This window comes from Lates calcarifer, linkage group LG5 (genome assembly GCF_001640805.2).
Source record: "Lates calcarifer isolate ASB-BC8 linkage group LG5, TLL_Latcal_v3, whole genome shotgun sequence".
In the NCBI taxonomy this organism is placed as follows: Eukaryota; Metazoa; Chordata; class Actinopteri; family Centropomidae; genus Lates; species Lates calcarifer.
In genome coordinates, this window is record NC_066837.1 from 23,005,557 (window position 1) to 23,033,326 (window position 27,770).

General features: G+C 39.7%; 1 protein-coding gene across 1 annotated transcript in view; it reads left to right on the top strand.

Annotated features, from left to right (window-relative positions):
- cnnm2b (cyclin and CBS domain divalent metal cation transport mediator 2b) overlaps positions 1-27,770 on the top strand; it is a 33,325-nt gene that overhangs the window by 2,010 nt on the left and 3,545 nt on the right. Inside the window, 5 exon segments of the mRNA XM_018664615.2 lie at positions 19,755-19,898; positions 21,329-21,466; positions 22,844-23,013; positions 24,526-24,619; positions 26,367-26,429. Of these exon segments, the coding sequence (XP_018520131.1) occupies positions 19,755-19,898; positions 21,329-21,466; positions 22,844-23,013; positions 24,526-24,619; positions 26,367-26,429 (609 nt within the window).

Genomic DNA, 27,770 nt, shown 5'->3' on the forward strand with positions numbered 1-27,770 from the left:
AATAAAAGAAAAGGAGGAGGAGGAGGAATTTTTGTCCCCTTTGGGATTTCACAAGAAATTCCAAGTAGTAAAGGAAAAAGAGGAGGAGGAGGAGGATGTGGTTGTTTTGGCACTTCTTATCAGGCCTGCCTTACAAAGCACTGAAGCAGCCACATTGGTAGTGAGGTGCACTTGCCACACAGTCTCACCAGTCACTTCCTGTGAAGGAGAGGGAGGAGGTGTCCTTATCTTTCTCCATCGCTTCCATTCAGTGTTAATGTTCACACAGTCTCTTTCTCTCTCTCTCCTCCTGCTCTCTGTCTTGCTTTCCTCCTCTTACCTTGTCCTCCTCTCATTCATTCACCTTTTTTACTCTTTCCCCCCTCCCTCCCTCCATCTCTCTCTCTCTGATTTGTGAATGCATTAGGACATGTGGGAATGGTGCAACGGCAGTGCTAAGGTTATCAGGTGGGGGCATCTTGTTTGAGAACCTGCTTAAATCCCTCTCTACCTCTCTTGTGCTTGCCTCTGAGTGATGGTGGTGATAACTCCTTTTTGCCCAGCCCTGGAATGCAGTCGTGTGGATAATGAATAACAGCCTCTAACACCCTCGAGCCCCCCGTGTGTTGTGTGTGTGTATGCGCATGGTGTTTGAGAAAGATGTTTACCTCACCCATGGTTTACCTGATGTTTTGCATAGCCACCCCCTCTCTGTTGTTGCCTCTGACTAAGTTATTCCTGGTAGTGTTTGTAGATTTGGTACAGGTCTTTCTTTATGGCCAGATATGCAGCTATGGGCCTGATACACAGGCACCCCTGTTCAGCAGCTGATTTACTAATACTTAAAATGTTAAAAAAAAAAAAAAAAAAAGCACGATTGATGCATTGCGTGCTCATTAAATATTCACTTTACTTTAAGAGGATTAATTGGGGCTGGGAGGAGGGGGGAGGCAGAACAAATCATTGAGCTCCATTACCAGAAATTAGGTGTAGTTCTCCATGCCAAATTAGCATTACATAATATACTAGTTGGGGGGGAGGTTTGTTTGTTTGTTTTCATCACAGCTGACTATTTACAGACATGCACTAGTTTTCTGAGCCACACCAGTATGAAGGAAGAGTTACTGTGCAGCATTGTCCCATGTCATACTACTGCAGTAATAATATTGCAGAATGTGACTCCTGTCATTTGTCTTACCTCATTTCTGTTACATTTTATGTATGTTTAAGTTGATTTCAAACATGTGACAGACAGGCTGCTCTCTAAGTGTTAGGACTTGTTGAACTTATTTGTGTGTACCTTTGCGTTTATGTGTGCACAAACTTAATATCTTTGGGTTTTTACCTGCAAAACAAGGAATGTGAAGATGACACCTGAGACACTGGGAAATTATACAGCGCATATTTCACTTCTTTCTGACATATTTAGACAAAACAATCAGCAAATTAAAGTAATTAGCAGGTTAACTGATCATCATTAGCTGCAGCCCTTATTCAGTCACAAAGAGAGGCGGAAGAGAGATGGACTATGTTTGTTATTGAAGCCAATGAGGTCTCTGAGTGTAAAAGAAAAGTCTGCTGTGCTGGTACAGGATCGGTGACCAATCACAGTCTGTTACTGTACATTTGTTTTGAAGAAAACACTGAAAGAACAATACTGTAATTAAACTACTGTCCTTAAAGGAGCTGTCATGCCACATGGTTTTGTTGTCTAAATAATTAATTCTATACATGAACTAAATTAGCTATTTAAAAAAGTATAGCAAGTTATGTAGTATGGAGAAATATTTGAAAATAGCCTTACAGACTGTATGGTAGACTTATAGTACCACCACACACCTATGTAATTAGGTTCACTCACAAAATGAAAGAGACACTTGTTAGCTGCGTACCTGACCTGGTACAAGCTGTCATCCACCTTTGAGAGGAAATGTGAGTTTTTTACAACACACAAAGCAGTGTGTCTTTATCATTGTCCGGCATGCGAGGAGATACGGTTCTATGACATATACCAAAAGTAATATGAATCTCTCCAAATTATGTAGCATTAGCTCTTAGCTCTTGAATACCAGCCTGAATCATAAATAAAGCAGACTCAACAAGTCCCATCTGCAAGTTTCTGGCCTCTTGTGAATTCTGTTTCCTGTGACTAAAGGACAAACATGTGACAGGTTCATTTTATGTTTCAAACGTCCTTCATCCTAAAGGTCTCGAGCTGGTGTGTAGTGTTGCAGCTGGCCTTGTGCCAGAGGGAATTCGCCTTTTAGCTTCTCATGGAAGTCATAAGCAACTGTTGTAGGGAGGCCTGCAGGGTCAAAGTTTCTCGTCACTCTGGCTCTGTTTGCAGCGCACACTCAGTTCAAAGTGCTTTGTATTGTAAGTCATTGTTAATTAATTTGATGCCGCTTGCAGAGCTGCACAGCCATCTGAAGACTGTTAAAAAAACGTGTTGCTCATATCATAGACTGTGTCGGAGCAGCTGGCATTGCTTTGCACTGGATTTGAACTTTCTAACAAAGTGTTTTTTCTGAACAGTCAAGATTTTTTAGGAGATTCTTTTATGCTCATATTCCCAACCTTACAACATTACATAACTAACTGTAATAGGCGTCTAACCAAGTCAGACACTAATTTAATGTTGCCCTAAAAGAAAGCAGAAATACAAAAGAAGCCAATTCAAAAGTCAGATCTTGATCCCTACTGTTTCCCCATGCTTATATTTTACATGGCTCGACCCAGGCCCTAGGTCAGGGGTTACAGTCCGATTCATGCCGGAGCTTTTTAATTCAGGCAGACACACTTCTGGAAACTTCTGACCCCTCATTAATTGCTCTCTGTCTGCGATTGCAACAATTACTGTCATCCAGGGGCTGCTTGTCAAGCTGCAGGTTTACCCGTTAATGAGTGGGTCAGTGTGTGCCATTTGGGACCAAACCAAGCGGTTGAGTCAGAAACAGGAATTTAGCCACCCTCCTGACTTCACGTTATGTGTGATATTCCTGAAAGTGAAAGTTAGTCACTCAGCTCACATGCAGTGTGGAGCCAGCCTTGTGAGAGGAGGAAGGGATCAGCTGCATACATGGATGTTTGGAGAGCTCAAATCAGGTTATGCACAGGTATTCTTCTCCACCACACTGTGCTTTCTTTGCCCCCAGGGAAGGCAGGCCACTTGCCTAACTTGTAAATGGGAGTCCAGAGGGAAACTGGGACTTAACCCAGCAGAAGCAAGGAAAACTTTTTTCCCCCAGTTGTCTTCCTGCCTTGCTTAAAACAGACAGACACATACACTCAGTTCTATTTATCTATATCTGTGTGTGTGCATTGATTTAGTCAGTCCACTGCTTGTCAGTGACAAACATAGCATTTGATATGTGAACTCTTATCACAGGTCTATGAGCCATTGTAGAAATATGACATATTACCCACAGCAAAGGTACCAATTTTCTGATGTTTTCATTCATGTTAACAGTACTCCTCACTCATCTGAAAATCTGTAGAATATCCTAATGGAAAATGACCAAAATTATGTTCAGCTAGTGTTCAACAGCCTAGGGTATATATGCTTCACTGTTAGAGAGTAAGGTCCCCAGTGTAAACCTACATGAGGCCTGGCACGTCTTGAACTAGTTCCCCGATTGCTGCAATATAGGCCAATCTATGCTTAATTCAGATTCAGCAGCCTTCACAGTCTCTTTCCTCAGTGCTTTGTCTTAAAGTGAAACTCATTTTTTCTCTGTTGGCCTTATTGAAATTCTTACAGCAGTTTTGTGTTTTGCTTCAAATGGTTTTATTCTCTCTGGGTGTTTGTGTGGAGCGTATCATAGCAAATGTCTAGAAAGCGTGTTGGAGTGTTTGCCTGGTAACCCTTGGTGCTAACGCTGCAACAAGTGTTGGGATTAAATGGCATCATGTTGGTAAGAACACTTAATGTTTCCTGATGAGGGACACCCCTTTGAACTCAGCAAGACTTCTCCTGCCAGCCGCTCACTTTATCAGAACTAATTACCTTGAAGCAAAGGTTGTCTGCTTTTCACTATACTCTGTTACAGGAGACGGCATTAGTAGTGGATTTCCTCTTGTGCAAGTGCATGTTACGAATAGCGTAGCTTATTGTGTTAATGCATTAACATCATTTATTTAAAAAGGATGATATCTTTTTATTTAAAGACTACTTTTAAAAAATTACATCAGCTGTCTTTCATACTCATTTATCAAGGCATCTGTCCTGTCTTTTGGCACTAAAGTCTCACCACACAGTTAGAAATATTTACTTTTCTCTTGATAATTATCAAATCAAAAGTTTTTCCTTTGAGTTTTCATATGCACTGAATGCGACCCCTTTGGCAGAAAGAAACCAAAAACTGCTGTTGTAGCAACCTGTTGTACGGTAACTCTTTCTCTATTGTATCCTTGACTCTGAATTTAAAGAACCACAGAAGATGTTTTGCATGTTTTAGCCCGTTGACTAAAAGTCATGAATAATTTACATCACTGCCAGCAGTTTTTCCAAAGCATGGTTTTGCAGAGACTTGTTGAAACTCTCTCTCTATAGGTGATCCAACACAGTGAAAATTTAATTATTTAATTGTGTCTGCCTTTTGTCATGGCTAACACTATATGGTAACGTGTTTGCAAAAGGTTCAGTTTTTAAATTCTTTTTTGTTTTATTTTATTTGCCACTTAGGAGCAGTGGAACCAGCTGAGAACAACATGGGCGCATTATCAGCCTTCAGTGTTGTTTTGTTGAATGTATCTGCAAATCATTTCCTATTTACACATTCACCTGACATAGAAAACAGGTGCCTGATGTGAATGAGGTCAATCAAAGTGGAGTTCATAGGTCAAACCAAAACAAGCTAAAAGATGCTAAAACACTCTATAGGGCTTCAGAGTTGGGTCTTTGAGGTTTCATCATTACAGGTGATTCTTTGAACATAAAATGTAGTTATTGGATTGATTGTTGAAATAATACATATTAGTGCAGCTTTAAATATTTTAACACTTAACATTTACAGAATTACTTCTTTTGTGAAACTTGAATGGAAATACAACCAACTAAATTGACGTTTTCTACTCACAACACTTGAGTTTGTTCATTGTTTGGCTTCTGGGTTTGAAAACCTACCTCAGAGTGTCCTTGCAATCATAGCCAAGGAAAGTTTTCAAATGTTCCCTTCTAGCGACTCTCAGTACCACAATAATTATAACACTGACAAAGAAATGAGGTTGATGAAATCTTTACTGTGATGGATTTTGTCACGGGTTCAAAGTCTCAACAGATTGATGACAAGTGGTGGACTTGTAAGTAGAAAATCAATCAAAAACATTTTAGTATGCTTTAGGAAATACAAATAGCAGGAATGTAAAGTATTTGCTATTTGTATTTAATGGTGTAAAGCAATTATATACATTAATATAGTGGGAATACAGGCTGCTTGTGTTGAGCATAGCAAAGTTATAGAATATGTATTTTTGGAAATTCCACATGAAATGTAATGTGTAATAAATCACATTTAACAGTACCCTGGTCAACAGTATTAGTTAATTGCAACGTAAAATATAAATGAATGAACACACGATTGACTTTTGGTGATTTAGATATTGTCTGGATTGAACTCTTGTGTTTGTTGTGTTACAAGACTGGCTTTTGAATTGGCCTACATTCTTCAGATTCTGGTACAACATGGAGTAGGCTTTTAAGACCCGATTAGTACAACAGTTGAGGAGTGTGAATCTAGGCGCAGTGCATTCCCAAAGCCTGTCTGATCTGGCATTATGACTTTTCTTTACATTTATTTTCTTCCTGGCACCCTGTGCTACAAATTTAACTCAAAAACACCGGAGCGGTCTGTCTGCAGTGGGCTTGATTTGCCATCCAGCGTTGTGGGTCCTTCGGTGAAAAGGTAAAATGTTTTGTTGTGTGTGTAGCACAGTCTATATTCACGTAGGCTATGCCATTGTGCAGTGCCGCCCTACAACTCCTGTTGTAGTTGTTCACCACACAAACAACTGTGTCAGTGTCTGCTTGCTATATTTGGCACTTGGTGGAAAATGCTTTAGCCTCCAAATTTGCCCCACTTGGCAAACCTATGTGCAACCAACAAAGGTGCTATAGAAAATAGAACATGCTACAGACAAAAAAAATCACACATCACAAAAAGGTCCCTTCTGCCTTTAAGATGGCATGTCATGAAACATCACTTTGAAGAGCAAATTGTGTGGCTGTCTTTTCATCTAAACCTCTATGATCCTACTCTCTTGCCTCTTCATGACAGATTGATTTGTGTGAAACAGTGATATATCTGAAGGCTGCTTATACCAGAGTAAGACTGGGCTCTTATGAATGCCTGCTAAGATAAAAGCAGCATAAATCTGAGGCACTTATTTTAACACATATAGTGATATTACTGTATTACTCAGGTCTCTTTTGGTCAGGATTTTTTCCACTGAAATCCTAACAGTGTAATCTATTGTGTCAAGAGATTAACATATCTATATTGCACATATTTCAAAGGGCTACTTTTTTCTTCGGCACAGCTGTACATGTCAGATCACATCTTTTCTTCTTAATAACTTGACCTTAGACTCATTAGTGAGTCATTTCATTTCTGGTAGCTGCCGATGATGGCTGTTCCTGCAGAAAACCTTTTCTAGTTTTATGTTGTGGATGTAGTTAAGGAGCTGAGTCTGCTTCCAGCACATGTTGCCTAGGATCTGTAGCCATGCACTACTGAGCAAAATTTGTTATTACGCAATCCAGAATGCAGCCACCCCCACGTTCCTTTTAATAAGCTGTTTCCCAAAACAGAGATCACACTGGACCTGTTTATGAAGGACCAAGGCGTTAACAGGGTATTTAGGCTTTATAATTAACATGATAGAAGCACTGTTACCGTAACAGCTGAGGACTGATGTGTGTAACATCACTAGCTCAGTTACAGAAAGGCCTGGATTTTGATTACCTTAGCCATCAGAAACTTTATGAGTTTTTAAATTTGAAATCATGTTTTTAAAAATCGCATAAACACCAAATGATCATATTTGTGATGGCGTTTCAGATTACTTACTGTCAGTTTTGTGGTCTCAGGCTTTGTGGAAGATCCGTTGATTTTCACAGAGTTGATTGAATGTCCAAGTCATCATGAATTTAATGGCAAATCTCATTATTCTAAGGGGAAATACAATTAAAAATACAGTGAGGATTAATAATTCAAGACCATTTAATCAACATTTTGAAGTTCAGAGCATCTCTCCCACAGCTAAAAGCCACAAAACCAAGAACCATATCTGTACTGCCATCAAGTCAAGACAACTTTAAGATGCTAATTTTGTGTTTTATGGCAGGTCTCTCTATCTGTAATATAGTCTTTAGTACAAAGCCATATTCTTCAAGTCTTTGGTAAGAGGAAAATGTCATAGACATGTTTGTTTTTACTGTAGTTATGTCTTTAAGATATTATCATGGCAATTTGGGAGTTGTGCATTATGTCATTCTTATGAAATGAAGGGAAATTGCACCCATTAGTGTCCCTGTATGATGATTAAGATGAGGAGGAGAAGAATAATACTGATGATGATCACTGTGATGGAGTGATCATTATGTGCTGTTAGCAGAGGCTGAAATGTGCAAAGGTACAAAGTTTGCTGTGAAAAAAAACAAAAAACACAGTAAAAATCAGTCACACTGGTTAAGTTATTGAGCTCTAGAGGTAGAGTACCACAATGAAACAAGAAAGTGGTGATACTTTTCTTTATGAAAGTCATAAACATTGATTAACTGACATCTCTTTGATGTCTTTTGAGTCTCTGATGTACAGTAAAGCTGCTACTAGCTGCTACTACACATGTACAGTGTGTACGGTCGTTTCAAGAAGAAAAAATCAATCAAGCACTTTTCTCGTCTTTCATTTAGTTTACGCTGTATTTGCACCTGTATGTATACACGACTATATCTTTATCTAGTTTATGTCTGACTCTGACTTGAGCAAAAGAAAAATAAGGCCCATTCAGGCTGTGCCTCACAGAGGGACAGAAAGCCCTCCAGCTTGGTCAGCCTGGTAACCAGGCTCTGTGCAGCACACTCAGGGAAGCAGAGCCACTTGCTTGTGCAGCAAGTCCCATCCCCCTCCTCCCACATTCCCTCTCTCCCTCTTCTCTCCATATTGTCCTCTTGCCCATTTCCCTCAGTGTTATAAATTACAAACGACACAAACCTCCAGGCCTAATGCCCTGCCATGGACGCCTTCCAAGCTGCACTTTTTGGAGAGCCAAGAGGCTGGCTTCATTGATAACACCGGGCACACTGTCCGTCTCTCCATTTACTGGCAGGAGGAAAAGCCCAAGACGGGCCCTTCACAGGCCCGAAAGACACCAGCCGTTTTTAACAATCAGCTGATGGAGCCTACTTTTCCGAGACTTCAGCAGTGATAGTTGGCCATGTAAAACACATTAATAATGAATACAAGAACAGAAAGGCCTTGAGCATCAAGACTTTATACCTACTCTTTAAGGATACCTTATGATTCAATTATTGATGAAGGTTTATGGATTTTAGAAGTCTGTGAGAAACTACTCAAAGTCATTTTTGGGAACATTTGGAAAATTCTCACACCACTGTTTTGGTATTGTGAGAAATTGGCACCAGCCACCCGAAAGCATTTATTAGCAAAAGCCAATGGGCCATGAAGTGTCATTATCAGAAGTGCATGTGACCATTTCCTCACACTGCCAAAGTGATATTAAAAGGAAAATCCACCAAAAATAAACCCCAATTAACAGCTAGAAAAAGATTTGAATTAATAAAGGATAAATACTCTTCATCACAGCTTTTACTTAATTGTTTTCACTTTTTACAAAATGATAGAGTAAACAAAGCATATATCAATATCTTAAATCATCACTTAGTTACATATATATCTCTTTTAATAGCTTCTCTTGGTAAGAAAAATGACCCAATTTGGATTCTTTTCTCACATGTAACACAGATGAGATGTGTGTTTGCGCTATATCCATGTGCAGAAACCAGATACCTGTTTATGTAGTTCTACTCTATATGCACAGATGCATTTTTAGGTCATTCACTTCCCTTGGTATGCCTGCCCTTTTTCCCTCTCCGGTGTCTCCCGAATAACAGCAAGGGGGGAAACTGCTAGTAGAGCCCCACTATGGGCTGCAGGCCCCTGCCACTGCTCCAGCTGACCCTCCAGACCCAGATCCAGCCTCCAAGTCTTAACCCCATCTGCAGCTGACCCACCAGCTTGAATTATTATTCCTGTCCTGTTTGCTGCCATTGCAGATGGTGATTTTGCTGTGCTTACATAGTATTTTAGTTGTTTTTTGTGACTCAGTTCAAGTCTTGATGTCCTTCTCTTGTGCTTCAGGAGACAGCTGTCAGTTGCTGTCAGTATTAGCCTTTAAAATCATTCTACTTTGCATAGATTTTCCCTTTCCCTTTGGGGAAAGAACTGTAAAAAGTTTGAAGTAAGGTGTGATGTTATGAGAAATTTGTATTAATTAGTAATCAGAGGGGATTAATTGTGGAGAGAAACAGTGTTTATGGCCATTTGAGCTTTACAGGGTCAAGACCTCGATTGTGTGGAGAAAATTACTTCAGATCATTTCCAGGAAATGCATTAACACCATGTGGTGTTGATTGACACTCTTTGCTCGTTGGCTGTTCACATCCTTCCACTGTGGCAGGGTTGCAGTATTTTAATTAACACATACTTAGATGGACAAATGGAGTGATTTGTGATAATCATGATTAATAATCACTCTGTAATTTCTGATCTTTTGTATTTTAGGCTGCGATTTGACCACTACATTATTTTTGATATTTGAAATGATAATGTTAATATATGAACATGCCTTTAAGCTACAGTTAGTAAAGGTGAAAACTAAAATCAGTCTCACATCAGTAAGTCCACAAGCATCGTACAAGTACCATAACTACTTCATCAGTTAAAGTTAGTTTAAGCAATCAATCTGTTGAGCTGGATGACATGAAGTGTTTGACTGGAGTGCATATTTATATTAAAAGCATAATATGCTTATCGTGAGGATTTATGTATCCATGTTTAAGAATAAATACATAAAAAGCCTTATCACAGTCTGTAGCAAATTGATGATTCTGTGTGGACAAGTAATGAAATTAAAATAACACAAGGATGCAGGAGTTTCTTGCAGATTTCATGTTTTCTTCAACAGCCCACATTCTCAAAGCTTATTGCACAAAGCACGGGAGCCTTTTTATTGAGTACTTAGCTCATTCTAGCTTTAAGGATTTCGCCCTGGCTAATTGTTTTTATTGAGGTATTAATTATGAGTTTTAAAGCTCTAAGGACTCTGTGCCAAAAACGTGTGTTTTCAGGTGTTAAATTAGCTTCCTCACTCTGTGTCACACGTGAAGAGTGTGTCAAATGATTTGTGCTTTGTGACATATCATAGACCCTCCTAAAGTTTGTTGTTACAAGCAGGTAATTTGAGTTATATATATATATATATATATATATATATATATAAAACATGCTTAGTGTGTGTATCCATTTTAGACAGTATGACACTTGACACTTGACTAGACTTGTAAAGGATTAAAAACAGAGAGAAGTGAATTAAACTAGTTACTTATCTTTGCATCTCAAATGATAAAATGCTTACTGTCTTTCATTTAAATGTAAATGTGACAGTTGTAAAAGCAAAAACACCAAGAATGTTTCTTTTCACTGTTGTGTCATTTTCAAACTAAAATATCACTAAATGGACACTGGATACTGTTATAAATATAACCCCACATTCAGCATGAGTCATCAAAAATATTTAACATTTTACAGGAAAAGACAGGTCACTTTTGTGATAATAATATGAACATATGAAAACACAGTTTAACAGTAGTTCAAGTAGAGGAGAGTTATGAAATCACTTGTTTTCTGACTTAGTAACATCAATTACACAACAATATCTAAAGTTATCTAACATTAGCCACTGGTCATACCAGACCAAATAAGGCTGTAGCAGTAGAACCCCTGCGTGTATTGAATTGAGTAAGGTTGTGTTTTATCGCTTATGAGTTAGCTTTTAATAAGAATATTGCGTTATTTCTTCTTTCAAATGTTACATACTTAAAGCACAGAGCTGTTGTCAAGATGTTTGACTTAGCTTAGCATAACGAGTAGAAACAGAATCCGAAGTAACAGGATATATGCCCGTCATCACCTTTTTATGATGATGTATCTCATTGGGTTAAGAAGTTATTAATGATATGATGTGATCTGCAATCAGTAGATGGCACACTTTATGCAACAAACTGCAGTTTCTGCATCTGACCTTCTGTGCAGGGTGTTGCTATTGCATTAAGTTCTCACATAGAATTTAAAGGAGTATTACATGTGTTTGTCACTGATGACCAAGTTGTTTTCTGTTGGCATGCACAGTTCTTTTTATTGATACAAACCTGAAGTACCGCCAAACTGGACAAAATAAAGATAGCAGAATGACACTAGTGATGAAACTTAACCATCACATTTATTGCCAGCATTAGATAATTATTTAGCTCTCTAATACACAAGTAATTTCATCAGGTCCTTGGTATCAACTGTGCCAAAGGAGTTGCCATGTGGAGACAAATTTTCTCTCATTTAAAAGTTCAAACTTAACTAATGTAGTTCTGCTTTTAAGTGTTTTTACCTCTCTACAACGCCCCCAGTTCTTGTCATCGTTGTATGATGTGCTCACCATTCAGCAGTTGCAACACTCACATAACAGAGCAGCACCTGACCACAGGCCCATTCATTTATCCCCACTGGTTTCCCATTGATGCCTCTCCTTATGACTGAGGCCCAAAGGAATCTCCACCCAGGGGACCTTTCAACAACAAACGCAGCCAGCTACGACAGCAAGCTGCTTCTCTGAATGAACAACAATGTCATTCCAGCAGTGTGTGTGTGTGTTTGTGTGTGGCTGTACTGTATGTGTGTGTGTAGTGAAACACCACTGGCTAGTAGCAGTAGAGTGATCTTGTGACCAAGGCCTCTTAATGATGGTTAGGAGCTGTGAGCAGACTTAACGTCTCTGCATTATCCTGACTAGTCCATATCATGCTAACTATATTGTTTGACCCAGAGGCCATTCAAGGCAATGAGATCAAAGCATCTGTGACTGAACACAAACACCAGAGCTGCTGATATCACACAGATATAAGTCTGCATTACTGTGCTTTTCTGCTGCTTAAAAAAAGTTTAAACTAAGTGAGCAGGTAGACATCTGCTGTCTCCTATTCAGGCACAATGAACTTTGTGAATTTTTGGTGTATAAAGCTCATAACTCTGTAGGCAAAGGACTGTGTCTGTAACCACAGGACCAGCCTATCTCACTACATTTCCCATAAGCCCCCCTAAGTCTCCTTTTGTGCTGTAAATCACAGTTTTCTGAGAAAATGGACAGTGTAATATCAGCGCAGAAGCTTGTAGAGACATTGTGGAGTATTACAGCTTTTCAGGTAATTTCCATGTTACTGTATCTCCATGCTGTATCCACACAGGCATATTTATAGTGTTTGGTGTTAGCAGTAAAGGAGTGCACCTTTTTTGTTAGTGTTGCTCTGTTTTATTGTAGTAAAATTAGAAATGTAACAGCAGTCGTAGGAGATATGGATGTGGCGGTTTAACTTTCCAAATGCAGGAAGACACGCAGCTCACCTGTATTTTCTCCTGACCATAAACATGTGGTTATCTTGGATTTTTTGTCACAGACATGATTTATGTCTGTGTATTCTTTCTAATCCAACTGGAAAGAAAGGCTTACTGTATTTGTATTTAGTCTTCTTTGCAGTGCTGTCAGAATAATGAAGCTTGCTGCTTTTAATGACCACCAGGTTTCCACCGTGTAGCTACTTCCAAAGTGTTCTTGTTCTTCACAGTAGTCTTTAAGGATATCAGCTAACCACAAGAGACAAGAGTAATCGTCCCGCACACCTCATAAATCTCCACAATATGTCTGCCCTGCCTGAGCTGAATGGTTGATTTAGCTTTCTAGCAGGAGACGGGAGAGAAAGAAAGAAAAAAATATAATGTAATGTTATTTAAACAGATAGTAGCTGTAGAAGCGCACAAAGATGTGTTTGAAAATGCTTTGTAAAAATTCCAGGTAAGGCTGAGTCACAATCAGGTCACAATGATTAAACCGGTGTTATCTAATATTAGCATTAACATGGTCGAATATTAGATACCTGTGTCTTAACAAGTACTCAGAGCAGTTGGTCAGGTAAACACCAGCACCTCCTAAATGCTGCTCTTTTCAAATGAAGTCAGTAAACTGTTTCAGCAAAATTCTTGAACATCATCCCTTCTTGTTGACAGGAGTGTATGAAATATATTGAGTCTTGCTAGAACTTCCCCTGAAAGTGACAGATCAAGGTAATTTTGTTCCTGTATTTATATTACCGTTATGAATGTCTCACCAGGAATTCATTTATCTGTTCCATCTATAATAGTTGTGGAGGAAATACAAACACTTACACACACAAACATACAGACAGACACACATTCCACTTATGTCTCCAGATAATACAGGCCAAGACACAAAATTGTGTTATTTTATTGCATGTGTATTCAGATTAAATGTTTATGTAAATTAAGAAGCTGTAAATAGTCAACATGTTACCAGGGTAAAGTTTTTGTCCATGTCAGTGGAAAAATGGGTCAGAATGCCTGGAAACTCTGCTCCTTTTTTTCACTGGAGGTAGATTTAGAAGAAAGACCATCCAATGGGTTCCCATCACCCTAACGTTGCACTATATTTGTCAGTGCTCAAATATTTGGAAAAATAGGAGGAGAGCAAGACGGGGAGGGGGACAATGATGAGTGTCCAGAACAGATACTGACCCCTCATACTCCCACCCCAACTCTCCAAGCCTTACGTGCCTATTTATAGGGGAAAATTGCGCTATGGAAAAATATGACAAAGCTGCATTCCATAAATAAGCTGGGAATGGTGGAAAAGAGCACACGGCTTAGTCTCTGAAGGCCTGAGTGGTGGTTCTCAGGCTTGGCTTTGGAGCCTCCACACACCAGTGTAGCAGGGCTGTAGCTACAATTAGCCAGATTTCCATCCAAATGTGGTGCAAAATTTGAACTGAATATCCAGAAACATGGCGGGAGAAAAGCTAAATGAATGTGCGTTTTGATCCGGCCTTTATGTGAATATCAGGGGCTGGTTCATCAATAACTGTTGGTGGCACCAATTTGCTAGTTAAGGGTTATTAAAGCATTGCAGAGTAGGGGGGTGCAACACTGATAATGAATTAAAATTGAAGTAATGGCATTTAGGTTTGTTTCATATGTTAATTAGGAATATCAATCTCCTCATTGCTCCATATAGATGTTTTTGTCACCAAGTTCTAGTCTCTTCAGTAGTGTCTTTTTTTGGCATTTCTACTCAGGTTTTTAAGGCAGAAATTTGGGAACCTGACCTGTAGTTTCTATTTGTGGAATCTGTAATGGTTATCAAGGACTGATTAGTTCTTAGTCATTCCACAGCTTTTGGAGTGGAAACATCAGCATGTTAGCATCGTCACTGTGACCATGCTAGCATGTTGTTGTTAGTCAGCCAAAGTCCAGCCTCACTGAGCTACTAGCATTGCTGTAGACTGTCATTTTTTTTTAAACTTGGCACTTTTAATTTGAATATTTTCATCCCAAGAAAAAATAAGAATACATGAATGGATAAATGCAAAAGTTCAAAATCTTGGCCATGGCCATACACAGTGGATTTGTTGCTATGCTTCTTCATCATTTCACAGCCAGTGTTTTAATCAAACACTGAAACACATTAACAAAACAAGCGTGTTGTGATCCCTGACTGTCTCCTCCATGAGATTAAGCGTTTCTTGGTTCCTTAGTCATCTGCTGCTTTGTTGTACAAAGAAACAAAATAATCCTCTGTGTACGTGTGTGTCTTGACTTCTCTCCATTACAAATGTAAACTGAAACTGCCATTTGCAGGGCTAATGACACAACCGTTATTCTCAGAAGTGTTTTAGAAATCATATGCAAGCTTTTGATGACTAAAGCATTCCCATTTTTGACCAGAAAAATATGCTGCTTTAATGGGTGAAATTGAAAGTGAATTGACCCCTGACCCTAATGTGTGCAGTGTGCCTGTGTGCTGGACTACCCAGCATGCATTCAGTCTCAGCCCAGCTAGACAGCCCCAGATGTCAGGCAGCAGTGGTGGCTTATAGGACCCCAGACGACTGGTCTTCACAAGGACACACTCTCCCTGAGGCCCGCTGCCAAGTTCCAGGCTCCAGAGGGTCCAGAGGGTCAGCCTCCCCACTCTACCTCCAGTTCCCCCCCCCCACAAAATCCACAGCCATAACAGCAGCTAAAGAGCTATGAATAAACAGGCTGTCATTGTCTCGTAATATATTTATGGAAGACAGAAACAGCATTTTTTCTGTCGCTTGTGTGGTATTTTGTCTTTGTGGGAAACTGGAAAGTATGCACTCATCTTGTGGGACAACAAGATAAAACGATTTGGAGTGGCGCTACTGTGCGAAACACAAGTGTGTGTGTGTGTGTGTGTGTGTGTGTGTGTGTGAGAGAGAGAGAGAGAGAGAGAGAGAGAGAGAGAGAGAGACAGAGAGAAAGCGTGTGTGTGTGTGTGTGTATGTGTGTATGTGTGTGTGTGTGAGAGAGAGAGAGAGAGAGAGAGCGAGAGCGTGTGTGTGTGTGTGTAACACTGTCAGAAATATAACTAGACTTTGGAAGATTTTACACAACAACACCAAAAGAGGAGTTTACATGGGTAAATGTCAACTGTCAGATCTTCATTTAAATAAAATCCATCCCATCTGAAACTAACATAATTTGAGTTTTCTTAACAGTTGCGCTGTTCATAAAGGTCAGCTGACATTTCAGAGATTTAATTTTAGAGTTTCATTGCACAAAGACACCTCAGATAAAAATAAATAAATGTAATGATAATAACAAAATATCCAAACATCTGTGAATTGAACATAAAGTCCAATTTTACTGTATGACTCTGAACTGGTGTCTGTACTTCTCTCTATGAAACTAATATCCATATATACTATAGTCTGAGATTCTCAAGTCCTTAGCTGGAAGTTAAATTGCTCAGCTACCACTTGCATATATTACACTACACATAACATTGACCAACATGTCCCTCTGTCTGCCTGTATTTAGGGATTGAAATGTTGCTTGTTCCACTGGTTTGGTCCAAATTGAAATATCAACATATTATATTGTTTGTCATTCAGTTTTGTACAGACATTCAGAGGCTGAATCATACTGATCGACCATGAACAAGACTATGCGTCTGCAGTGCTAGCAGCTGTGTGAGGCTGTACTTCAGCATCACAGTGCCTTGAGCTAAAGTCAACATGTTTAGCAGGTAATAACCTAGACACTATCTTAGTTTAGCATGTTAACATGGTAACATTTGCAAATTTACATTAGACGAGTGGAACTGTGAGGGAAATGTCATTAGTTTTCAGACATTTTACTCTCAACTAAAAACTTAATTTATTTCATGGTTTTGATAGAGGAAAAATCAGGGGTTCACCTAAGTTATTTGGATTCATCGTCTGGGAACCATGAACATCTGTACAGAATTTTGTGCCAATCCAACAGGAGGTTAATGAGATATTTCACAAAATAGGTGAAAACTTTGACCTCTTGATGTCCCTACAGGAAAAGTAAGGGAATCACCAAAGTTATTACAGTTCAAGCAACATGGAACATGATGAATCTCTTGGCAGTAATTACAATTAATCATCTGTTAGTCATCAATGTCTGTACCAAACTTTGTGCCAGTCCATGGCAGAAGTTGTGAATATATTTAACAGGATAGGTTAAGACCTGCTGGTGGCACTTTGATGAAAAGTGAGGGGATCTTTGTTAGGATTTTTCCTCTGGGTATAAAATGTAATGGCAGTCCAACTGGCCAACATCCAAAATATTTTCTCAAAATATGGCTAATAACTGGCCAAGTGACTACCATATAAAATATGCAGTGGTATGGTGAACGGTGGGTGTATGATTTTCCTTTTGCCGTCTGTTCCATGGAATTTGGGAAATTTCTATCGCCTTACATTGTAGCCCATGGGACAGACTCTAGAATAAACACTATTAAACTTTGCATAAACATGCTTCTCTGTCATTTCAGTAGCTTCCCATTCAGTTTTTCCTGTGTGTGTCATTTTGTTTTAACTAGTGACTTGTGTGGCCTCTTGCATTGGGTCACCTCTAATAATTCCCCAAGTAACCTCCTCCATAGAGGGAGGTGATGGAAAGTGTTCTTGACGTGGACAAACATCCTGATGGGATTAGTTTAACTTGTCAAACAAGTGACTTGTGCTGTAATGTTTGTGTGTTCAGCATGTGTGTGTGCACATAGCCGTTTGAAGAGCAGAACAGATTGTGTGTGATCTCCTCCACCTCTTATCAGCTGGCTTACATAAAGGTCAGAGGTCAAGCTTCATTTTGTGTCAGATAGGTAAGGTTATGTTGACACACACTGTGATTGGTTGTTCCTCTTTCTCTGATGAAACCAACCTCTTTCATTCTCATATATGTAGGGTCGACAATAAGAAGAACAGTTTTACAAATAAATCAGTGCAATGCTCACTTTTTGTTGAGGCTATGTCAGAGAGGTGTTGAGGTTGTGGCCTGTGGTGTTGCTGGATTACATGCACATGTACAGTTTCCTGTTTTTATCCATTCTGAAGAAGGTTGAAAGAGTACAGAATTTAATATTTATTTGGAATGTCTCTTGAATATTGATTATAATAAGTTAGTAAGTTGGCCTTGGCAAATAACATTCATCTGATTTCTTCTCTTGATACCACTTTCATGTCTGTATGGTAAATACGAAGGTACAGCCAGCAGTCTGTTGGCCTAGCTTAACATGAAGACTGAAAATGGTAGAACCAGCTCCTGGTTGTTTTTTCAAAATAAAATAAACAAACAACACATCAATTAGGGGGCTTTATAGGTGCTGTTATCTCTAAACAGAGCTCATCTAATTCTCTGCAAGAAAGAGAAGAAGTGGATTGCGGAAAACGTCAGACTATTCCTTTAAATGATGAAGAACAAATACAACAGACTGTTTGTTGCTTAATACAAAAAGATCTTAAAACAAGTGGATTTTTGCTGAAAACAAATACTTTTGAATGAAATGAAATCACTTCACATGTTCACACTCTTTGCCTAGAAACCTATATTCAGAAATTGTATTTATAAACCTGATGTGAGTGGAGTGGATGCCATTAAAGAGAAGGAAGTGAGCATTGATCTGTTTCACTGTGCTGTGCTGGCCACTCCATTTGCCATTCTCTCCCTGGGCAGTTTAGAGTAATTGCTTGCTCAAGGACTTCAGAGGCCTGATTGCTGTAACCCACCAAGGCTCCTTTTGTGTTTGTCCTAGTTAAACCCAATCCCTCAGTGATAAAGCAATATGCCAGAGATGTCATTGACATCTTCATAGGTAGACTCTATTGTTGTTGGGCACTTTAAAAATAAGATTTGAATACTGCCTGCCATTTGCAGACTCTTTGTATTTGTGGATTTCTATGTTTACATTATTAATACCTCTCTTTGGGGATCTTACCCTTCTAGCCTATGAGGTGTAAGCCTGAGTATATTTGTTGAAAGCATCAGTTCTGCATCTAATGCCCGCAACATTCTCACATTCAGACTCTCAGGCACACTGCACATCAGTGTGCTGTCATAGTGTTGTGAGGAAACAGTGAGCTGCAGTGCAATAAAACACTCTTGGTGATCAGCCCAGAAGTCCTTTCAGCCTGTGCTTGCCTGCACCAAAGCAGCCAACATTAGCTGAAACAGCATCTGAGCACTGACTCTGTGATGTACCTGTGTTCTCCAAAAATAACTACACATACACACACACACACACACACACACACGCTCGTGCACCCATACGCCCATGCACTCTGACACATGTACATGCACACGTACACACAGGCACACTGATGTCGTCCATTATTTACACCCAGGTGTATCTGCATGCAAACGGCCCATTCCGAGACAATCTGATCACACAGCGGAGGCTTCGCCCGGTCTGTTCCTTCACTCGGTGAGAATATCGCCGGGGCGGAATGGAAACTTCATTTTGCAGGGGCTAATATTAGCCTGGGCCTCTGGAAAATTCCTTTTAAATGATCACAAGCTGAGAAAAGGCAAAGAATTTGTTTAGTGTTTTGCCTGACAGTATTCTCTGCATACACGGCAGTTTGTTTCTTTTCTTCCTTTTTTTTTTTTTCTTCAGCTGGTACAGCACACAGGAGGGTCCTGGGAACACAGATGTGGAAGGAGGGAGGGTTAAGGGGGCTCATATGATGAAATTTAGGACTGTTTGACTGTCAGCCTGTCTGTCTCTCTAGCTGTCTGAGTTTATGCTGGCACTGTTAACACTTGAACACTTCAGCTACTATGTTCTGCATCCCTGCTCATTTAACCGATACAGAGAACAGTTACTCCTTCAGATTACTTTGTGTCTCCTGCTCTGTGTGTGATTTGGATTGACAATGAATGATTTATTTTTCCTTTTTAATCGTATAAAACACCACGACAAGTATCTATCTGTGATACATAGGTGGAAATAGCCACGTGTGTCCTCACCTGTTTGTTCCCTAATACCCCCATCACTGCCTGACCTGTATTTACCCCTTTTTTATCATTTTATGACCCTGACTTTATAACCTGTGTTTGTGTATCTGTGTGTGTATGTTTTGCTAGGAAAATCACACCTGGCCATAGTTCAGAGGGTGAACAATGAGGGTGAGGGAGACCCTTTCTATGAGGTTCTGGGTATCGTCACCCTGGAGGATGTTATTGAAGAAATCATCAAGTCAGAGATCCTGGACGAGACTGACTTGTACAGTAGGTTCCCCTCTTGAAGCTCATAACTTCTTAGACTTTAAGACTTCAAGGCGTCACCAAGAACTCTAAAATCCATGACTTGTTATAAACAGATCCAAGCCCGGTGGTTGGGCTCAATTTAATAGCTCTCTTACACCACAGTGACTGTTTGCAGCAATTAAATGTGAGTCTATTTCATGCAACATAACAACATAGCAGACCACAATATATCACAATAGAATAATTATCACACAGCTCTGCAGTTTCCTCATTGTTTTGGTTTTACAGCCTGCACCTTTATTGTTTTGGTTCACTCTTACTGCTCTCATCAACCCCATTTCCAACGGCAGCATTCAGCAGTACACTGCCTGTTCAGCACAAACTGGCAGACAGCAGGTGAACGTAGTGGAACATTAAGTAGCTAAAGATCCAGATATTTCCCTCAGCTGGTGGAGAACAAAACAAAAATAAAAAGAGGATGAATGGACTTCTATTCATCAGGTGATCAGAGACACATCTCCAAATGATATTAATATTACTCTGCATCTACAGTTTGCTAGCAAACAGCCATTTGCCACATTATTTTTAAGGCCATACAGGCCCAGTAAAGTGGCCATTTTAGCATCTTTATCTTTCATAGTGTGACGTGTTTCTGAGTGGAACAGGGTTGTAATTATTAATTGATTTGATCAAATTCTTCAGATCAGATTGGAGCTGCGGAGCTATTTGTGATATTTTCCTGCTATAAAATTGTTCTGCTAGCCATTACAACTCATGAGCTTTGATGGATGGGGTTAGCTAGTTACATCATATTAAATTTGACCAGATATATTCATGTATGCTCCCCCAGGTGCAGGATGTCATTTGAAATGTGAGAGAAGTTGGAGTTGGTACTTTAATATATAAATACTTAAAAGTGATTTATTTGACGTATGAACTAAGAGAAAACAAAACAGTTAACAATGGGACACATGAACTATTAAAGGTAAACTGAAAAAAGCTATTTTTATTGTGTTAACAGAAATCAGTTAAAAAAAAAAATCTATGGTCAAACTTTTTTTTTTCAGTTTCAAACTTTGGTTTCATTCCAATCATTTCACTCCAAACCTTGAACCGACTGAACTGTTACACCCCTAATGGTATCAGTAAAGGCCCATAAACATGGAGTACGTGCCAGTCTATTTGTTGCCCTAATACATATGGCTTTAAGTAATGCTAAGAATGTGGTAAGCTAACAATGTAGCCCCCTATAGCTCTCCTTTAGTTCTGAGAAGGACGCCACAGCTACGTTTCTGGAAAAAGCAATAAGCTTTGGGTAACTCAAGTTTAGTCACCCTATGACCCGGGACGACTAGCTCAGTATCTGTGGACTGGTGTGGATTGACCTTTTTCTGTTGCAGAAAAAGTTTCATTCTGTGTCTTACCCCCGACTTTTAATTTTCCCTCCTCAGCTGACAACAAAACGAAGAAGAAAATCACCCATCGGGAAAGGAAGCAGGATTTCTCGGCCTTCAAGCCTACCGACAATGAAATGAAGGTTAAAATATCACCTCAGCTTCTGCTGGCTACCCTGCGTTTCCTAGCAACAGGCAAGTGGGCTGCAGTTGCTGCTTGACTTCCCCCAGTGTGCCCTCAGCCCCTCACTGTGGGGAAAGTGTGTGTGTGAGCTGTTTGTGTGTGCATGTGCCCGTATGGGCTTTGAATTTTTGGGCAAGTGGGTGTAGGGAGGAGTGTGAGTATGTGTGTAGAATGAGTATCTGTTGCGTGTGTGTGTTAGGGAGTGAGTTGTGTGAGGACTCACAACAAGCGTGTTGGTATGCATGTGTGTGTGTGTGTGTGTGTGTGTTTGTGAAGAGGTGGAAGAGCCTTTCGGGAGCACGGCACGGGATGTCTATGCAAAAGCAAGCGTCTATTTGCTTGCATGTCATGCACTGAAGGTTACATGTTGAGATCTTAGCTCACAGCTTTAAAAACACCACCCTGTTTGCTTACACTCGTTCCTCAGTGACATCACGTCCAGCATTTTTGGCCTCTGATCGGGGTTCTCACACAAGTCGACATACTTAGTGTAAAATGTGAAATATTTCACCCACTTTCCCTTGGGAAATGGACTTCTAAACAGGCAGAAGAATATCCAAGTACTACTACAGCAGCAACAGCAGTTGACTACGCCTCACTGCAGTTGGATTTGCTTTAGAACTTTGACCTAGCAGCTAAGCGTTGATTAAGTTCCTCTAAAGACTATTAGGAAGTTTAGTTCCTGGTGGTGGAGCCAGCAGCCAGCTGACACATATCATCACAGCTGAGTTGAAGGAGCTGATTGGCCCATTAGGTGGTTGAAGCAGACCAGTAATGATCAGGATACTTTCTTTTAAAAGTTTTAGATAAGGTTTTGGTTAAGTTTGTGTATATATAGAGAGATAATTGTATGCAGTAACAGCTGACGTTTGGTAGATAAAACTCCACAAATAAAAATGCTTCAGGATGGTTTTCATATGTACAGAGAGAAGACAGAAATAACAATAATGAAATTATAATGTGGAGAAACATATTGGGCTTAATGCAAGAACTTCTCTTGTTTTGCCTTCATCTCAACCTGATGAATGTCACGTGTTTGTGAAGAGGTGTACGCTTGTGAAATTTTATGATTCATATAATCAAGGCCTCTAAAATGACCATATAAGGCTATTTGTTCTGCTGTTTGTGAGCAAGTTTCATTCAAGAGAATGACACCTGAGTAAAAAGAAGATTTTGCCACTACAAAGCTTTCAGCTCCTGCTTTCAGAAATCAGCCAACAAAAACAGAACAAATGTAGCAGTGTCAGTAGTGGTATTAGGAGACTTGAAACAGAATATATTAATAACAGTAACAGTAAGAAAGTGAATGAGTGAATCTATAGATGCAGTAAAATTGTGATTATTGATGTTGTTATATGTTTGACATTCCTTTCTTCCTCTCTCCTCAGAAGTCGAGCCATTCGCGCCGGTGCAAATGTCAGAAAAGATTCTGCTGCGCTTGTTGAAGCACCCGAACGTCATCCAGGAGCTGAAGTATGATGAGAAGAACAAGCGGGCGGCAGAGCACTACCTCTTCCACAGGAACAAGCCTGTGGATTATTTCATCCTCATTCTGCAGGTATGTGGACACAATGAGGTTACAAAGTGAAGGATATGTCAGCAGATTTGTTCCAAGCACTGGACCAACCACCGGACTGCATTTAAAATGTTTTACAGCAAAACGGTGTTCATTAAGAAAATAATAACCGTATGTGTGTCCTTTTCTCCTAAAATAGGTGGACAGTATGTTTTGTAGCTCATACACTACACTTGCAATGTATATTATACTAAACACATTTTAGTCTACTAACACATTACTGTTGCTATTACAAGCTATTGTTTTTCTTGGGTCCTGCTGTTTTTCACAGTAAAGCCATTGATCTAACAGAGCTTTACTGCAGGGGTTTGTTCCCACAGGGGCCACACATCCTAAAAAGGTATGCATGGTATGATTGTACTTCAGGGCAGTTTGGATTAAAACATGCAACAATGCCATAGATAAACAGCTCATTAGTTACACAAATGTCTGATCTAAGAGATACACCACTTCAAAGTACTCTTACATTGTGGTTACTGAACTTAAAAAGCATTATATACATGGCATGTGAAATGTGTTTTTCATGGTTTCTTAACAAATCCTAATGATTTTTTCCTTAAATGTAAATGTAACAATGTGAACACTAGCAGGATAATAGTAGTGGTACACACATCTCACATCTCTCCTTTCTATTTGTCCTTGTATCACACCTAAAAGAAAACCTGCTATAGAGTTACAATTATTTATTCAAAAGCAGATCAAAACAAGTGCTGCTGACCTTCATGCAGCCTTACAGTTTGAAAATCAGCCTGAATGTCTGCCCTGTCTCTGAATACACTGCTGCTGACAACTCAGAGCGTTGTCACCTTTTTGGTGTCAAGGAGAGTATCAAGTCTTTCATAAGTCTTGAGATAAAGGGAAGTCCCAAATCACAGACCCTAAAGTGGAGCTGAAAGTTTCTGTCATTTTTCCACTTTATCACATATTAATGATGTTCACATACTTCATATATTTGCCCTATCCGTCCTCTAAGTCGTTATGTGTAGTATCCCCAGATCAAATGAGGTCCAGGTTGTACAAGTGTAAGGTCACTGCCCTTGAGACCAGGCTTAAGAGCAGATTGGGAGCTATTAAACAAGAGTACGGATTTTCTACAAGTAGTAAAGAGAGGAGGAAAGAGGGAGGGAGTGGGTGCGATGGATTTGCTCTAAACTCACGAGCAGGGTGAATAAATATATTTGAGCAGGAAAAGAAACAAAAGATTTTTAATGGGGTGAAAGTGGAATTGCAAAGCACAAAACTGCAGCGGAAATCCTGGGTAGACAAGCTGAAAGAAATTTACTGTAACCGACACAATGATGCACTAATGCTCCGTACAGAATGTCCATGTAGCACTGTAGTTGCTCAGTCTGATGCAATGCAGTCTGAAAAATAAGATGAGTAGTTAGAACTTTGTTGTTAGAACTTTAACATGTGGACAAAGCTGTATTTGAAATACAATGTGGTGTGCAGTTGTACATTTTTGTGGATAACACTCAGTTGTTACTGTCACAGGGGAAGGTGGAGGTGGAGGCAGGAAAAGAGGGGATGAAGTTTGAAGCAGGACCTTTCTCCTTCTATGGGATGATGGCTCTGACAGCCTCACCAGGTAAGACCCCTGACTGATACATCCTGTCTTTGTCTTAAAGGGAGACTACTTATTTTCAACCAGCTTTGTATTATTGCAGTGTCAGTAGTAAATGTATATCAACAATGTTTACATGTTGCCTGCACCAAGAGCTCCCTGCCCATTTGCCAGCAAAGGTCTTGTCAGCTGATGTTTAAACTACAAATTGTACTTATGCATTTTTTGTAGAGAGTAAACACTGGTCATTTATATAAACTACCAACAATGATACCAAGCTGGTTGAAAATTCAAAATTGTTTTCATTTTTGAGTAAATTGTTAAAATGCAACTTTTTGGCACCAATCAAAGTGTGTCTGTAGCACTGGGAATTGTAACATTTAATGGAGCGATATAGTATGTACATTTTTGTTATTGCTAGATAGCCAACATTAGCATTAGCGGCAGTTTACTTACCAGTCTGGAAGAAACTTTGCAAGTTCAGCATCAAACTTCAGTCCTTTACTCACCAAGAGCTGTCTCCAGTGGCGGAAAGCAATGCCAATGTTTTGCTTCTAGCTCTGTCACTTCTTTTCTTCTGCTGAAATTAGCATGCTAACTAGCCGGCCATGTTCTGGCTGGCTCGTACTAGCCTGAAGAAGTAGCACTGTTCAGAGGGTGTTCTAACCTCCTTTCTTAGGAAGCAACCATCACCACCACCTGCTCCCAGCAGCAGACATTCAGCAGCAGGAAACTTACATATAGCCCCTTTAAAAAAACATCTTATTTTGTGAAATAAAGTAAGGGTATAATAGGAAAACACTTCTAATATTTCTCAAAGGTAAGGTGTTGAAAAAGTATTTGTATCAGCTGTAGAACTAAAACATCACATCACCATAAATATCAAAAATTTTAATAATTTTTTAAATTTTTCCTGCTCTAATCACAAAAATTCCTGTTGTACTCACAGTTAAGTATTCCTACAGTCTAACTCATTTCTTTTGTCCAACCTCAGGGTCATTACACACTTCTTTGTGTACCTTTTAGCAGTAATGTACATCACATTTACTTTATTGCTGTAAAGTGGTGAAAGCTAAATACAGTGTGTAATCATTTTTAACTTTCTCCTAAATCCTGTTGATATGAACCTACTCTCTATCTGCCTTCACATTGCCACCTCTTTATTTGCGCTAGTAACCAGATTGTGTCGCCACACCAGCAAAGTACAGATCAGTCTCTGATCGTTAGTGATCGGAAGGCTAAATTTCCTGTAGTGAATGTTTATCAGGAACAATTGTAAGACCAATGAGGCTGTCCTGCAGTGACATCATGAGGAAAGCGTTACCCTAGTGATCCGCTCAGTCCTCTCAGTTCATTCATAAACTACAATACTATTCTCAGCATTTCTCAACTATTCTGATTCACTGGGTGGTGGGATCTGAGAGACACCTACTGGTGAAAAAGTAGATCAACCCTCCTCTGTGTGTGTCCAGGTGCTCAGCAGTCTGAGATCAGAAATCAAATACTTAATGATTCTACATGATGGAGCAGTAGATGATGCATTTTCTCTGATATTAACCTTTCAATACAAGTTAATAGCAGTTAAGATTGGTAGAAGAATGGGTGGATATAATCTGTACACTTTTGTGCTTATGCTTCTCTATCAGTTTTGATCCCACAAAGTTTTACAATTTGTTTACATGCAGTGATTTTTTTCACCTTTGACAGACTTTTCTCATTCTTCTCTTCTCTTTCTTCCCTTCTTTGCTCCTTCTCTCCTCTCTTCCCCAAGTCCCTCTGTCCCTGTCTCGTACGTTTGTGGTCAGTAGGGCTGAATCATTGGCAGGATCTCCAGGTACAGTGGCCTTTTCTGTCTACACATACATTCATCCTCACATCTAATACCACACTAATATCATCCTGTCAAGTCATTAGAGAGCTTGAAAAATAATGTTTTGTTGAAATCAAAATGTTGCATAGTAGAGTTTCTGCAAAGTTTAACCTGCATGCTTTGTATAAACATAAATGAGTGTGTTTTTTCATTTTGATTTAGCCTGCATAAGTAGGTTTTTTCTTTTTTCCTTTGTGTGACTTTGTGGCCAAGACAGTGTTGATGTGGGCCTGTTTTAAAGTCTGTGTGTACTTGAATGCGACACGCACTGTATATTCATGTGTGTATAAGCGAAAGAGAAACAGGGACCGAGGAAAACAGATTCAGATTGAGACTTAACACCCTCATCCCCTGAGCCATTAGTCAAGTGGCTGAATGGTGTTAGAGACTGGAGGCCCCAGAGCGGACCCAGGCTCCACCCCCCTCGCCCCTAACCTTTAACCCTCTGACTACATAAACAAGACCTACAGCTACAGCCCCCTGCCGGACACTGCTGAGCGCACATACAAAGACTCACATGTACGCATATGTTCACACGCAACGGCACATGTACACAGAGCGCACACACTCCACACGTAACTACAGACGTGCTGCCACGAACACAAACACACCCACATGAATCCGGAAATGCAGTTGAACAAATACGCTCTCTCTTTCTGTCTTAAACAGTGACCTACAGTGCACCTCTTAACGTGCTTTCATCCAGTGTGGCGCTGCACTCGCCTTTGAGTGTGTATCTGCATGTACGTAAAGGCATTATGCGTGTATTCTTGACACACACTGACTTTTTTTTTGTATTGACCTGACCCCTGTGGCCCCTAGAAAGTGGAGTATTAATCCACAAGAGTTCACATGCCAGGTCTTTGGCCCACTGTGTTCAGTCCACACACACACACACACACGCTGTTTGTGCGTCTCACTCCCTATCACGCACACACATATTCCGACATGGGATTACATACATTCCAGTCAGTGTAGTAGCATTAGCCTCAGCCAAGCCGTTTCCACTTTGTTGTGTGTGATTTTCACTAGGCTTCTTTAAGAAGTGGAAAACATAATCTGGGTTTAATTAAAAAATTACAAAAAAAAGAAAAAAAAAACACACACACACACACACACACAAAAACACAAAAAGAAAAAAAAAAACAAAAAACAGAACAAGTCTTCTGTGCGGTGGCTCATAGAAGCCGCATCACTGGAGACCACCGACTCATTGCCTGCTGTATGAAACTCCCTCTTACCTAAAGACTTCTTTAGAAATGAGATTTCCATACAGCATCACAGCAAGCGTTTGTGCTAATATCT